Source organism: Actinia tenebrosa, unplaced genomic scaffold (genome assembly GCF_029948245.1).
Source record: "Actinia tenebrosa isolate PJP-AT-01 unplaced genomic scaffold, QUT_ActTen_1.0 PGA_scaffold6__47_contigs__length_16458017, whole genome shotgun sequence".
Classification (NCBI taxonomy): domain Eukaryota; kingdom Metazoa; phylum Cnidaria; class Anthozoa; order Actiniaria; family Actiniidae; genus Actinia; species Actinia tenebrosa.
In genome coordinates this window covers 12,305,068-12,320,986 of record NW_028292583.1, presented here as the reverse complement: position 1 = coordinate 12,320,986, position 15,919 = coordinate 12,305,068, and the positions used below count along the sequence as shown (strand labels likewise).

The 15,919-nt window shown below is 35.9% G+C and overlaps 4 protein-coding genes across 4 annotated transcripts; all 4 read left to right on the top strand.

The window, feature by feature from the left end:
- The first annotated feature begins 996 nt into the window (after nucleotides 1–996).
- Nucleotides 997–6,719, top strand: LOC116287764 (uncharacterized). The gene is made up of 7 exons (XM_089039391.1): nucleotides 997–1,516; nucleotides 2,765–3,063; nucleotides 4,000–4,144; nucleotides 4,312–4,482; nucleotides 4,691–4,715; nucleotides 5,101–5,491; nucleotides 5,785–6,719. The coding sequence occupies exons 1-7, from the start codon at nucleotides 1,447–1,449 to the stop codon at nucleotides 5,950–5,952; spliced, it is 1,269 nt and encodes a 422-aa protein (XP_088895517.1). The 5' UTR covers nucleotides 997–1,446; the 3' UTR covers nucleotides 5,953–6,719.
- A 627-nt stretch (nucleotides 6,720–7,346) lies between these two features.
- LOC116287813 (uncharacterized) lies at nucleotides 7,347–10,635 on the top strand. Its single transcript, XM_031694511.2, has 5 exons — nucleotides 7,347–7,769; nucleotides 8,201–8,593; nucleotides 8,713–9,114; nucleotides 9,194–9,359; nucleotides 9,851–10,635. The coding sequence occupies exons 1-5, from the start codon at nucleotides 7,700–7,702 to the stop codon at nucleotides 9,894–9,896; spliced, it is 1,077 nt and encodes a 358-aa protein (XP_031550371.2). The 5' UTR covers nucleotides 7,347–7,699; the 3' UTR covers nucleotides 9,897–10,635.
- A 520-nt stretch (nucleotides 10,636–11,155) lies between these two features.
- LOC148906107 (uncharacterized) lies at nucleotides 11,156–13,768 on the top strand. Its single transcript, XM_089038657.1, has 3 exons — nucleotides 11,156–11,671; nucleotides 11,961–12,164; nucleotides 12,420–13,768. The coding sequence occupies exons 1-3, from the start codon at nucleotides 11,212–11,214 to the stop codon at nucleotides 12,572–12,574; spliced, it is 819 nt and encodes a 272-aa protein (XP_088894783.1). The 5' UTR covers nucleotides 11,156–11,211; the 3' UTR covers nucleotides 12,575–13,768.
- A 372-nt stretch (nucleotides 13,769–14,140) lies between these two features.
- Nucleotides 14,141–15,767, top strand: LOC148906106 (lithostathine-1-beta-like). Its single transcript, XM_089039264.1, has 3 exons — nucleotides 14,141–14,277; nucleotides 14,592–14,978; nucleotides 15,064–15,767. Exons 1-3 carry the CDS (start codon nucleotides 14,193–14,195, stop codon nucleotides 15,330–15,332), a joined length of 741 nt encoding a protein of 246 aa, XP_088895390.1. The 5' UTR covers nucleotides 14,141–14,192; the 3' UTR covers nucleotides 15,333–15,767.
- The last annotated feature ends 152 nt before the right edge of the window (nucleotides 15,768–15,919 follow it).

Here is a 15,919-nt window from a genome sequence, read left to right as displayed (position 1 = left end):
GGCATAAAACGGAAGGGAGGGGAGGGTGAGGCTGTGTGTGGATTACTGAAAATATGCTATGAAGATTAGACAAGAAGAAAAGGCGATGCATGTCGTAGAAAAGAAGACGTTAATGAAATGTATTTAAAAAAGGAAATAAACGAAAATAAAAGTAGATTTAATTGTTTTCAAAGTTCAATATTATTTGACTAAATACCACAAGTCAATCAAATAAATAAATGGCTCGTTTCAGTTTCACTGATAGAATACCTGCATGGCTGAATGTTACGACAGAATGTGTCTGCCAGAAAGTGATCGCGTATAACAATGAACTATGATGGTTCTAACTTATTCTTATTAGCGAACACTCCACCAAACTTCATTCATAATAATCGCTTTTTTGACGACGTCTTTTCCCTCCGTCTTTCGGCCACTTCCTCAAGAACTGAACTCTACTTGACATTTCATTGTCTTTCGTCTATCAGAACGATTCAACTGCCTTATAAGAAAAACTTCCTATCGGGCCCAACCACCACTGAAATATCAATATCCGTTCACTCCCATAAACCATCGGTCTGCTCCTTCGTACCACGATTGACCGTAAATATCCACTATTTGCTGTTGAAATGTTTGATTAGTCTAAGACAATATTTTCACATCCGTATCTTTTAAATACAATATTGTAAAAGAAAAAACGTTTTAGGTTTGTGTCGTAAAATGAAACAAAAAGTTCACTTTTTGAGAGCTCTGAAGATCTTTTTGGCTGCGTAGTCGTAGCAAGAAAAAAACTTTTTAGGTTTGTGTCGTAAAATGAAACAAAAAGTTCACTTTTTGACAGCTCTGAAGATCTTTTTGGCTGCGTAGTCGTAGCAAGAAAAGACTTTTTAGGTTTGTGTCGTAAAATGAAACAAAAAGTTCACTTTTTGACAGCTCTGAAGATCTTTTTGGCTGCGTAGTCGTAGCAGTACTTACAAAACAAATACATTCCTAAGGTAAAACTGGACTGTGGGTGAAACTACTATCACAGGATCCGGTTGGCCCTGTCTTAACCAGACCACTTTTTACCTTCGGAACTATTTCAGTCCCCTATTTCACAAGTTAATTAAAAATACTGGACCATGGCCACTTTTCTTTAACTGAAAACCGGCCGGACCACTCGGTCTAGATGGTGGCTACGGGCCTGTATCACAGGGACTACCATCACCTTATTTGCCTCACCGAACTACAGATGCCTGCCACATTAGGTACACTTCGTGCCATTCCCACAAATATCTAAGAATTCGTTTCCTGTTTTTGGCGTCATTTCCGCCAGGAAAAAGCGTAATACACGAGAAGAAGCTGTAACGTTGTTCAGAGGAGGATACACGGCTATATGAATAATACCCTATACGTTTTTATACTTCAAATCCTAACTCCATTTTATAGATAAAGGAGCAGTGAAATACAACAGCGGATTATTGACTGATCATGACACGAACCTACTTGGAAGCAGTCAGCATACCACTGATTCTGATTTGGATGACCTTGATTGATTCCGGTGAGTAAAATCAGCCCATATTTACCGCTAACTTATACAATATAAATATAACTTAACTAGAAACTGTTTATTCTTTGGTGTTATTTATTGGACTTAGAAATCAAGTTTCCTACACCGAAAATAACCATTATTTATCTACTTGAATGCCGTGTTCGTGTTCAGTAATGCTTTGACCCTTCAAAGACTCTGACTAAAACGATTTCTTGAGTCAATATACTGTAAAATACCTGTTATTTTTAAAAGTCATTGATATGATAATCAAAATTAACTTATATAATGTTCTAGCTGTGTCTACAGTAAAATTTATTTCAAAATACTATCAGGGCAAATAATGTTTCCAAGATGCTGTTATTCCAAAATGCTGTTATTCCAATATGCTGTTACACGGGGCATGACTCGACTGTCTCTGACAAACTAGTCATGTGAATCGATGTTGACGAAAAATACAATCAAAATAAGTGTCCCATTTGCCTTAGCTGAATTAATAGATAATAATATTTACTCTGAACTGCAATGAACTTGTGGACGTTCATGGGCATTGTTCACGCGCATCCTTTCTGCGCACGAGTTTTGTGTGGTAATCGTGATGACGTCATTATAATGTTTTTCATGGACGAAATACCCTGGTATAAAGAAAACAAGTATTTCACTTCTTCGTACTCTCATAACTCTGAAACAAAGTTGGTTAACCCCCTTTTTTTAGTTCGTCTTTTGAAAGTACTTTATAAAAAATAAAATCTGGCCTTGGGATCAAATCGGAATAACATATTTTAGTGCAAAACTGGAATATAAGTTCACGTAAAGCTACAAGTCCTCACTTATTGCCCAATAATAATAATAATAATGATGATGATGATGATGATGATGATAATAATAATAATAAATTCATTTGTAAAGCGCAATTCAACATACGTTTTCAAATGCGCTAATAATATTTACTCTGCCCAATAGCATTTCATATTTCATTCGGTCCATTTTTAGAAATCTTTGAAAAATGGGGACGATCAATTGACCTTTCAGTAAAATGGCTTGTTTATGACAGCTTTCCATGTAATCGTTGTTCGCGCGTTTTTTTACTACATAATAAATACGTAATAATAATATTACTACGTAATAATATTACTACGTAATAATAATAATAATAATAATAATAAATGTATGACCCTACATCTTAGTTGTCATTATAAGATTATGTATAACCGTAATAATAATGATGATGATAATTACCTTATGTGTTGCACATTTCAGGTTCAGCTCAGTGTTCTTGCTACACGTTTGATGGAAAGTCTCTCAGATCGTGGTCTAGAGCTCGAAACCTGTGTACGGATAATGATGGAGAACTGGTTTCTATGGAAACATTAGAAGAATGGGAGTTTATCAAAACACAGATACAAAATAGGGCGACAGATAATGATGGTTACGATGAATGGTGGATTGGTCCTAGAGAAGAGAGATGGAAGATGGGTAATGGTCTGAGTAACCACTCCCTGGCATACAACAAGTGGCAATACAATAAACCTGATGATTCGAATAAAGACTTAATTCATGTAATAATGGCAAAGAATTATCCATCAGGTACCTATGGGCTATTCCGCAACAAAAAAAGTGATTCGCGAAAAGGAACGATATGTGAATACAAAGGAGCAGGTAACTGAATATTTACTTTTTCTCTGCCCACTATTTCACTAAAACTATCCACATGATTACCAATGCCTCCTTACTTATTAAAAAGCGCTCAAGGGAATGCAACACAAGCAACGTGAAGACTAAAAGAGAAATTAGAGATACATACATGCACTCACTCACACCTTGCAAATCCCCACGACCAAAACCTGTTTGTGGAGAACTGTGAAACACTTCGATTTCGACTACTGTCTACCTAGAATCCTACGAAGACATTCTTATGATCGTTACGCAGCGTTTCGTGACGACCCTAAGGACGTTTAAGTAGAAAGCCTGAAAGAATTATATAAGCTTCGTTTGGTTTCTTCTAGTTCAAACCTAATCGATACCCTCTGGAATTAATAAGACTTTCGTATGCTATAGGTTTTGTGAGGGGGAGGGGGGGGGGGGGGAGGGGGGGTAAACCGGACAACCCGGAGAAAAAACCCTCGAATCAAGGGTGAGAGCTAACGAACTCTACTTACTTGTGATGCCGAGTCTAATAGTCGAACCTGAGTCCCCAGGGTACTTCCAGAGACCCCACAGGTGAGTTCACTTCCTCTGAAACCACCCTTAATTTCATTTCTCTATTGTTACGTGCGCTGCTATCAATGAATACAAACTGTAGTAATTCGTTTCACCTTTACTCGAAAAGGGTACAGTATGAGTTTACCTTTAGAGGGAAACTATCAAGTGGGACGCAAATTCCGTCTTTTTCCCGCCATTTTCCCTTATTGTCTATTATTTCTTTCTCTTTTCCCCTTATTGATGTTGTATTTATTATATTTTTGAAGTGAGTCAATTGAATAAAATTAATTAAGTTTCAAATTATTAATGATTATCCAGAAAACTGCCTAGACAGAGTGAGATGGTGTTATCCAACAACAGAACCTCCCAGCAGAAGCACAATGACAATGACTAACACTCCATCTCAAACTGCAAAGATGAGTACCACAGATACAGCGGGTAAGTTTATTCAAAATCTCCATTTTTTGTCCCTTTTACACATGTATTACTAAGCAACAGTAACTATGGTATGTGTATGTGTTAGCAATAGTAACTATGGCAACTTCAGCGAGATTTCACCATCAACATCCTGCTCATCACTAATTTAATTTGTTTCTCAAAACTAGGAAATTATTCTCCAGTACCAAACCACTCTACTTTTGCTACCGACGGTCCCGTGGCCGCGGAAGATTCCAGACCATCTTTCCCTACAGCAATAGTAGCCAGTGTTATTGGTGTTCTTTTGCTATCTATTTGTCTAGTGATTCTTGCGTGTATATGGAAGCAAAAGAAACAAGGTGAGAAGCCAAGAATAACTCTCAAAATTCTCTTATTTCATTATAAATATTTTCCCGTGGTTATTCATCAATGTCATCACTTTCATCATCGTCATCATCCGCGTTATTTTCATCATATCATGATATAATCAACCATTTGTTCATCACATTTTTAAATCCTGAAAAACTGAACAGTTACTTATCTGACGTATATTTTTTGATCTTCCAGAACGAAAGCCAAGGGAAAACGTTCAGTAAGTTAGTAAATTTACATGGTTTTAGCAAATTAGCATCCTTTTTTGAGAGAACAGTCAGTAATTATGAGGTTTAAAAATAGAACCGCGTTAGAACAGGTTTTACTTCTATGTTGGGGGTAGCATGTGATTCAAAATTTTACAAAAATTGTACAAAAGTTTTATTTTAGTATAAGTAAAGCAATCTTTGACATCGCAGCGTCTGACAGTTCGAAAGATAGGTCCGGAAAGCAGTGCTACGGGCCCCCTGAAATCTCTCTGCTCACATTCAACAAGGAAGATATAACAGAGTGGAATATTTTGCTAACATTGGATGACCTTACGTCATAACATCCACGTGACTATATGGCACCTTACAAAACGATGTCTTTTTTCATCTTTTTAGCTTAAACAAAAAGTCTCGGGTGCCAGTAAAGCTTGAAAGCAGTGTATCATCCAATATCAACGACTTCATTGCTACAAGTGAAGTCAATATTGTCAGTGACAACGCCTCGCAACCAGAACCTGCTTATGCTTCTATAAGTGATCAGAAGACCGTAGTCAACGTTACTGATGGAACAAATAAAGAGGCTGTATCAGTCTGTGCTTCCGTGCATAAAAACAAAACATGGCCACACCAAACAACCAATCAGGCAAACCAATCTACATCACGCGTTATATATGCTGAATTAAATGAGGCGCAACAAACTGTCAATCATAACAGTTGCCATGGAAACAAAGAATCAGATAGCATCAGTTATGACAATGAAATAAATACAATGGGTGACCTGACCAAGGTACATTCTCTTGCATGTGTGTATGTTATGTGAGAAGGTGTTGTAAGCTTGTTGTAGCAACCTATCGACCAAAAAATTGAACAAAAAGATCCTATTTATAAGATCATTGCTAGTCATTAACCTAGTTATTCAGAACCTCCTTTTTGTACAATTTAGTAGTCTTATCAAAATAGGCTGTTTTAGATTGGTTTTGTCTTTTGAAGAAATAATATGCAAGCTAATTTATTACTATTGATTATTAATTATCTTAATAATTTATTACCTATTAAATATATCCTTTGATATATTTTCAGGATAACAGATTAGTCTATGCAGAGCTTGCAGAATTCAAGGATAGTAGTGAGCAGCGGCAGAGCTCAACAAAGATGCCATCTCCTTACAAGGCCACAGAATATGCTACTATCATGAAACCCATCTTATGCAACCGTTCCAAATCCAATGAGAACATAACTGCAATATAGCTATGGACGTTTGGTTTAAAGTGATGAATACTCCATTTTACCGTTCCGTTCGAGTGACCACGAGGCTGCAGTTTCCGCGCATAGCAAAACTATACTTTTTATCATGCGCGGAAACTCCAGCCTCGGCTTGGAACGGAACTTTAAAATGGAGTATTGAAAGAAAATGGGATAATATTTTAATAACATTATTTCTGGTTGCAATAGTTGGAACTTATGAAAAACAATGAGTATTGAATGATAATCGCAATATGAAGTAAACAATAGTTGTGACAAAAATACCCCCAGGGGGTGGTGGAGGGGAAGCCAGATGACAGGCCAACTTAAATACATAAAAATTACAGTAACTAAAAACACATAAAATCAGCAGGAAGAAAGTTCAAAACCAGAGAAAGAAAAAAAAAAGGGATATTAATGAGTCTTACTAAATAAGCTTTTTGATAATAACAAATTATTTATAAACTCGAACCTTTTTAAGAGTTCAATGTACATAATTATTCATTGCGAATAATGCTCAAACATTACCAAAAATCAATAAAATAATGACAAGATATTGTAATATATCATTCTGGACATACAATAGACATAATAAAGTCAGCTAGTTTCAGTTGTTTTTAGTTTAAACAACGCTGAATTGAACGCTGAAGCTACAAGTTTACAAGGCTCCATTTAAATTTTCAACTACACGAGTTTACTTACCTCCTACTTCAAATTGCTTCAAAATATCATTAGCTGTATAGTTCAGTCTTCATTAAAGCTGTGTGTTGTCATTTCTCGACTGCTTTCCTTTATTTGTTTTTCTCCAGAAGTTTATATTTTTTGCAGGACAAACAACATGGCGACTGCTGTTGGCGATGTACGTCTTGGGACAGATTAAGTTTACATTTCCCGCCAAATGTGACGCACGCGCGCGAACACAAACTCGTGGTTTTTATCTCAACTTTTTTCCCCCACCTATATATTACTTTGTTTTAGATATTGTAACTTTTCTTAAAAAGTTTAATATTCACAGGATACCGTACGAATAACCAGTGCTTATTAAAATTATTGTTTTTATTATCTTTATTCAGTGTTTTTCCGTAACTTTTTAATGACGTTTTCTCAAAGTGTGACATCAATGAGAGAACTGAAGAACTGACAGCTTTATCATTTTGGAAGTAGCTAGTTAAATACTACAAATTGCTAAGGCAAAAACGAATATATTAGGAATTTTATCAACAAAAAAATAAGTTCCTCGCTTTGTACGAAAATAAGTTTAAAGCCCTGAATTTAATATTTCAAACATTTTTGAATGCTTGATATTTACACTTGGGTTTTAATGACCTTGAGCTATTTTCAACATTTTATTTTTGTCATATCCTGTTGAAACTCTTTCGTTTTGCATCTTTGACCAACACAAGGCCGGTCAACACTCTGTATTATCTTAGTAATTCCCCTTTTTGTTGAAGTCTTACCGGCGTTAATCTAAAACGTTTTTATTCTGATTCACGCAAAACCGTTTGAGATTAAAAGCTAATGAACGCAAGGCATCTTAAAGAATTTTATTCAACCGTCAGTTTGGTTTCACTTTGCTGTTTCGAAGCTTACAGTGACTGTCAACCGAGTTACCAACCAACAAGACAGTACCAGACTTGAACAACTTGCGTCTTGTCCCAGAACTTCCCCGCTTTACATCTGAAAAAAACTCTTATTTTTATTCTAGTTACAGTAAATGTTTGTTCCTAGCTAGTGAAGTAATACTCTATGCACTATGAATGTTTTTGGTGCCAAAATTGTCTTCCTAGTTGTCGTGGTGTTTTGGATATTACCAGATTTTACGGGTAAGTTTATGCCTCAACACATGTGTGTCAGTACTTGAGATGTTTGCTGTAGCAAGGTTTACGCGAGGTCGTACAAAAGTCGTCAAACTTTAAAATCTTTAAAAGAAATGAAAATAATTTAAACCAACGTTTTTATCTTGTGATGTGCCTCAGTTCTCGTGTTCGCATGAACTTTTGGGTGAAAGAGAAATATAAATTTGACCAGACGCTTTTACTAATACCCTGTGATTTATCACCTCTCTTGCTCCTTTTTTCTAAGGAAGTAAATGCGAAAATAATTTATATTTCCTTATAGTTTGCATAACTTAAAATATCTAAAACAAAGCATAAAATATCTAAAAAATAGTTAGAAGGTAGCAAAAAGGTTCCTTAGGGTCCCCTCCCTATGCAATTAGTTTTGACGCCAGTTTTGATGCCTCCTTTTTTATCAGCTTCAAATATGGACATGTGTTCTTGTTACTCGTTCCATGGAAACTCAAGCTCACGACAAGAAGCACGTCAGCACTGCAACGATGCAGAGGGTGATTTGGTTTCTATAGAAACTAACGAAGAATTGAATTTCATCCAAAAACAGCTTCAGAACGAAACAACTAAAAACGGAGATAATGAATGGTGGATTGGACTTGAGAAGGAAAATGGAAAATGGAAATGGCTGAGTAACCACACTGATCTGCCAATTGATAAGAACTTGCTGGTGTCAGAAGGTGAAGGAGAAGCATTTGCCACTATAGCGCACAACTCATCATATGCTTCCCAATTCCAATTTAATGTCATCATTAATGACACCGTCGGCAAAGGATGGATTTGTGAATACAAGAATAAAGGTATATAAGGCAGTACAGATTATATCACTCTCTTGTGATTTTGTGCTATTTTAGATATTTAAAGGTGATTAACGTTGATATATACTTATTGTCTTAATTTGTTCTGTCATTCCTTAAAGATTGCAACAACGTTAAAGGAGTCAATGTCTGTGAACAAGTGCTGGTCAAGACTACTATTACTACCACTACTTCAAACACTTATAATACAACCAACAAACCAGCCACAACAACTAGGATAACAAGTACAACAGCATCAACAACAACACCACCAACACCACCAACAATAACAGGAACTACAAAAACAACATCAACAACAAAACCAATAACTTCAACAACAACACCACCAACAACAACAACATCACCAACAGCAGCAGCAGCAACTACAAAAATAAAAACAACAATGACAACATCGACAATAAAATCCAAAATAACGGCTACACCAAAAACAGCAAAATTGACATCAGCAGCACCAACAACAGCCACTACAACTGCTGCAACGACACGAAGACCTCCCTTTATTGGTACGAGTCATAGCTGTTTAGACGGAAGTTAGTCGCCCCCAAGCTATCTTTGATTGGTATTTTTTTAAATTCATCGCAGGTTTCCTAACGACCACGGCATCCCCTGTACATGAATGCCTACCTGACCTGTACCTAATCATTGCCATATCTGTCAGCATGGTTGGTCTCGCTACTGTAGTTTCCTTTACTGGTTTGTTTCTATTCGTCGTTTGTAGGAAGAAATGTTTAAAACCACAACCATCAGTGTAAGTATAGGAAAGGCTCGTGCAATTACAAAACATCACTCATCATATACATGAATTATACTCGAGTTTGTGCGATTTTTCATTTAAAGCACATATCGAATTGGTCGAAGCGAATGCATTTATCTGAATTTAGGATTACTAATTGTGCTGTTGATCATAACCGATCAGAATCAAGTAATTTTATTTAGTGTACTATAGTGAGGTATATATTTACAGCCAGTGAGATGTAAAGCCTGGAGAATTTATTGGACAGTTGCGGTTATAATATTCATAATCATGGCTTATTAATATTAATTCGCATTAGTATGTAATTTTCTATCTAATGGGTCACACTTACTTGATTTGTATCATACTTTTAAAGAGAAGTGTGTGTTTTTTTTTTTTTTTTTTTAATTTAATTTTCACGTTTTTATTCACTCAAAATGATTATTATCGTTTTTTTTTGTGTGTGTGTGTACTAATTATGCTGCATTTCCTCCTCTTTTTTGCAGTGAAAAAATTGAAATGGAGGAAGGGGAATATGAAAACCATCTTTGATGCGCTATAAGATCAACAACATCTAGGACATTTGTGAGCTGGAACTATCCAGTAAAGAAAAACAGTTATTCAAATGGTCTCAGTTTAGTCCCGGTGATCTGTCATCGTTGACTTAATTGACTGCTTGGAAGAGAGCTATTTGCCACTCTTTAGTTGTAACACACACACACACACACACACACACACATAAAGCATACACGCAGTCCCATAACATATGGATGCATTTAACAACTAGATCTTATCCTTTGCAGTTGAAACTGTTATCAATAAGTTTCAATGATGTATCACATGTATATAAATATATCTCTAATTGCTAAGACTGAAAATACTTCATGGCAATACGCATGCGCATTACAAACAGACGTTCGCCATGACGTAATGTCGATTGTTAATTTTCATCTGTATTTTCTAAATGGTTTTTGTCTCTAAATTGTTTTAATTGTTATAATAGCTTAGCTTGGATAGATGTTTTTCTACTTCAGTAGCCATATGCCCTTATTTTCATTCCTTTCTGGATATATTTTGATAATGGACGGAGGCTGACTAGAAAAAAGCATACGTCTCAAGAGAATGACACGTGGTGTGGGATGGGAAGGAACTACATACAAACCATATAGTTTAACTGCAGGCTATTCAGTATTTTAGGTGAACACGAACAGTTGTATTGTAAAAACTCATGTTTGGATTTGGAGTGTGTTACGGATGTCTCAATGTCAAAATTATAGGCATTCAAATATTATTTGATTTATATTTTGTTCTTGCCCTTTATCATAAAATACTCTTGAATAACTGATTAAACCCAAGAATCTTTGAGAAATGTGCTTCGATTTGAGCCTCATTTCTTTTGGTCAGCATCAACTGAATGGGCCGAAACTCCGCACAACCCGAATGCTGTGCGTTGGAGCAATAAATCGAATCGCGGTTTTTCTAATTTATTCAAACTTATTACGATTGCTTTAGTATTTTGTCTTGGATATCATCCAACAAAAATTGTCGACTGAATATATGCACGGTTTGTCCTGCTGTTGGCCCATAGATTCTTTTTTTGTCATCAGCAGAAGTTCAGCGGTGACGTCAGTACCTTAAGAAATCCTTCAGCATTTCAGCATGTGGTTAAGAACCTTAGCAATTGTTTGAAAGGTATTTTGACACGGTGAAAATTATCCGATACGAAACTGAAATGTGACAAACCACATCACATGCTGCATCGTCATGGAATGACTATTATTGTATGTAGATGAGCTGGTTAACACACTTAGTATAAATCTGCTCAGTTATTGTTGCAAGAGAATTCTTACTTAAGACCAAAACCATAATGAGGCTTTGTCTTGGACGTAATGCAATATGTTTCTATATCGTGACTGTACTTTGTTTGGTTTGGATATCTGGAGGTGTATCTTGCTACACCTTTGATGAAGCGCCTCTCAAATCGTGGTCTAGAGCTCGATACACGTGTAAGGATAATGATGGAGAACTGGTTTCTATGGAAACATTAGAAGAATGGGAGTTTATCAAGACACAGATACAAAATAAGACGACAGAATATCGTGGTTACAATGAATGGTGGATTGGTCTTGAGAAGAGAGATGGAAGATGGGTATGGTTGAGTAACCACTCCCTGACATACAACAAGTGGCAAAACAATAAACCTGAACCAACTAAAGAAATCATTCATGTAATAATGGCAAAGAATTATCCACCAGGTACCTATGGGCTATTCCGCAACAAAAGAAATGATTTGCCAAAAGGAACGATATGTGAATACAAAGGACAAGGTAACTGAATGTCTTGCTTTACTTTTTCCCTCCCCACTATTTAACTAAAACTATCCTTACTTATTAAAAAGCTCTCAAGGGAATGCAAAGCAAGCAACTTGAAGACTAAAAGAGAAATTAGAGCTACATACATGCACTCACTCACACCTTGGTTGCATATGGTGCATCACTAGTTCGGAAAATCAATGATGCTCCATATGTTTTTTTGAGAGGAAGGATTTGTGTATACAAAATAAAAGATAGGAAGCTTTTTAAAAATGGCTCACGCTAATCATTCATAACAACACAGTTTGTTCTGGACATCGAGTGATATGGTGCAGCCCAACATCGTCAACCACTATAACAACACAATACCCCGTCACCAAGAGGCCCGTGGTAAAAACAGCTACCAATACCCCTTACAACAACAAACCAACACAACATGCAAGTATAATATATCAACAAAACACTACACCGATACAAGTACACAAGGAAGGTGATACCATAACATCAGGTAAGACGTTTGTCACGTCAGTAAAAACTATATTTCCATAACCTATACCAACCAAGCTTCTGTCTCTGGTTGTAAAAACCACAAACTTAAAACTGACTACCTTTATTTATTTTTATAGCCGAGTCCGATACGAAACTATCGTCTCTTGACATCATAAATAATAAAATGATAAATATCCAATGCCAGTAAAAGACCGATTTTTTCGATCAGTTTCTCATTTATATTGACATAGATAATTTTCTCGATTCCACGTAGATCATCAGAAGCTGGCCAACACAGACTGCTTACCCTACCCCCTGCTAGTCACGGCAATATTTGTCTGTGTGCTTGGTGGTCTGACTGTACTTGCTACTGTTGCCTTCTTCCTCGTCCCTTTCGTATTGAAAAAGAGCCGGTCTAGTGTTGTCTAATGGATTACAATGATGTGGATTACAATGGATTACAATGATCCATTATTGAAGATGACTACTGACATGCATGGACTGTGGGCTCAACACTGTTACGGTGAGATACTCTGACTATGTTTACTATAAACGAGTGGACACAAATGACACAGACATTATCAGAGATGAATTGAAGATGACTACTGACATGCATGGTCGACTTTGGGCTCAACACTGTTACAGTGAGATACCCTAACCATATTTACTGCGTACACTATAAACAAGTCGGCACAAAAGACACAGTCATTATCAAACTGGGAGTATTCAGTGAGACAATAAAGATCGGAAGGAATAATGTGGCTAAGGAACCATTCTTCATTTTAAAATTAATAAAATTAAAGCGCATCGTTACTGAAAATATAAATGGAACTGTATCGTAACTATAATCCAGTGGTGTTTAATTGTCGCAAGAGAAGTTTTATTGAAATGAAATGACTCAGTAAGTTTGAAGAACCAAGAAAGATTTTATCTCTGAAAATTATCGTGATGTGTTTCAGTATCAAGTCTCTCCTGTTGTTACACTTAGTTCTAGAGTTACTAACTTACATATGTCTTCCAAGTTCATGGTATTTTCATCCTTTCCCTAATACTCGTGCACCACTACTTTGCTCTAAAGCACTCAAAACTGAAAATGATTTCTTAATATAAATCAGTCGTAAAGCCAAACATACTTAATTTCAACGGCACTTCCTTAAAACCAGTCTTATTTATAAGACACTGCCCACAGACTTTATCAATTAGTTTACGGTTTAGTTTATTTGTCACGATAATAATAGAAAAAAATCGAGTATATGTACAGATGAGGTAACAAAATTTGCTTGGCTTATTTGTACGATATGATTGATGTGACTGGGAAAGGAAACAGGACTCGCCTCCCAATTGACAAAACGTACCGAAACGAAACTTAATTAAATTCCCATATGTGAAAAATATATGTATATAAACCTAACCAAAGTTGTAATTTTCAAGCAGGTTAAAATTATAACTGAGGTGGCTGATTTAAGTGGCATGTTTATCATTATTCAAGCTAGAAAGAGGTACTTCGATGTTACATTGACATGCATTTGTGGCCCAGTGCAACCAGCAACTGTCGTATATAATATGTATGTAATTATGCACCATGAATAATGGTTATAGTTTAAGGTCTATCTGTTGAGGAAATAAAATACGAAAACAAACTAAATTTTAAAAAAATATATCCATAGGAACTGCCTCAGTGGTTTAATGGTTTCACTTTCAAGGCTGAAAAACAAGTGTCATGAATCCCTGTTAAATCCTATTTTATTTATCTAATTATTAATATTGCGCGATAAATTATTGACCGACCAATTTTAGAAAAGTTTATAGTGGAATCCAGTATCATTTTTGATAAAGCATAACTTAATATAACTAAATAATAATGCCGGTATAACTATAAATAGACGACGATCATTAGACCACGTGCAGTAGATAATATCGAAACATCCCGTATCATCACGATCAGATGCAAGGACGCGAATTTTCGTTGTTTCACTTTTCGATACTGAGAGATCAGTTACCACATATACTAGACCATTAGTCACTCTCGTATCGAGGTATATCAACAATGAACCGTGGTACGTTATCTACTTGGATTAAGGTGCACTTTCTTATATCAATGAACCTGACCAAGGGATTATGGGCTTCTTCTGGTAAGTTTGTCTTACTCAAGTGTAGTTTTGAGCCAAAATAGATCAATTCGAGAAAGCCATCGAAGTGACTAAGCCAATTTTTCTTTACTTCCTATAGTATATCTGTAGGTTTAGTTTCTTCTCGATTTCAGTCTTCTGAATTATATATATGTCTGACTGGGACCGACCTCTCTTGCAAGAAAACATAAAACATAAAGTTTTTCCAGCACCTAAAATAATTGAATCCGGTGTGAGGCTGAAAGGATCTTTATCAAATACAATAGAAATAATGTTTTTACTTTGCCATTCATCAACTGGATTCATGATTAATTTAGGATCAGATAATCCCCAGTGTTCGTGCTATACTTTTGATTGGAGAAATAGTACTTGGTCGAATGGCAAACGGCTGTGTAGAGAACAAGGAGGTGACCTGGCTTCTATGGAAACCGTAGAAGAATGGGAGTTGATCAATACACAGATCCAGAATAGAACAGCTTATCATGATGAATGGTGGATTGGTCTTGAGAAGAGAGATGGAAGATGGGTATGGTTGAGTAACCACACCCTGACATACAAGAGGTGGCAACCACACGAACCTAGTAACGATACGAACGAAAAGTGTGGCTTCATGGCAAAGAATTATCCTGCAAACACCTATGGGTTATTCAATGATGCTTCATGTGATTTATTGAGAGGATGGATTTGTGAATACAAAAAGAACGGTAAGATGAATACATTATATCTTTTGCGTGATTCTCTCCCAGATAAATACAATGATAGTAATCAATCTTCATTTAAAAAAAACAGATTGCAGAAATAGTCAAGGGAAATGGTGCATTAATTCAGTAACTCCCACAGTGATGACGGCATCAAAAACAGTAACAACAACAAAAACAATAACGAATGACTTCGTCATCACTGACTCAAGTACCAATACACCTTATGACAACAAACCAACACAACATGCAAGTATAACATATCAACAGAACACTACACCGATACAAGTACACAAGGAAGCTGATACCATAACATCAGGTAAGACGTTTGTCACGTCAGTAAAAACTACATTTTCATAAACTATACCGAATCAAGCTTTGGACTCTGGTTGTAAAAACCACAAACTTAAAACTGACTACCTTTATTTATTTTCCATCTGAAGAGCGGCAAGGACGGAAAGAATGTACAATAGCGGAGTCCGATACGAAGCTATCGTCTCTGACATCATGAATAATAAAATGATAAATATCCAATGTCAGTAAAAGACTAACTTTTTTTCAGTTTCTCATTGATATTGACATGGATATTTCTCTCGATTCAAAGTAGATCATCATAAGCTGGCCACCACAGCCTGCTTACCCTACCGAGATTAGATTAGATCAGATTAGATTAGATAGATTTATTGATAAAAATGTACATGGCAGTAACAATAGCAGACTGAATTGCGTAAATATTTACAATAATAAATTGTTAAATTATATACTCAATATTAAATTAACTAATTAACATATAGAAGATATGCAAAATATTTTACAGTTATAAAACTATTTAAAATTCAGACTGAAAAACTAAGAAACTAATAAAATATTTGTATTTTGTGCTTGGTGGTCTGACTGTACTTGCTACTGTAGCCTTCTGATTACGACTGACATGCATGGACTGTGGG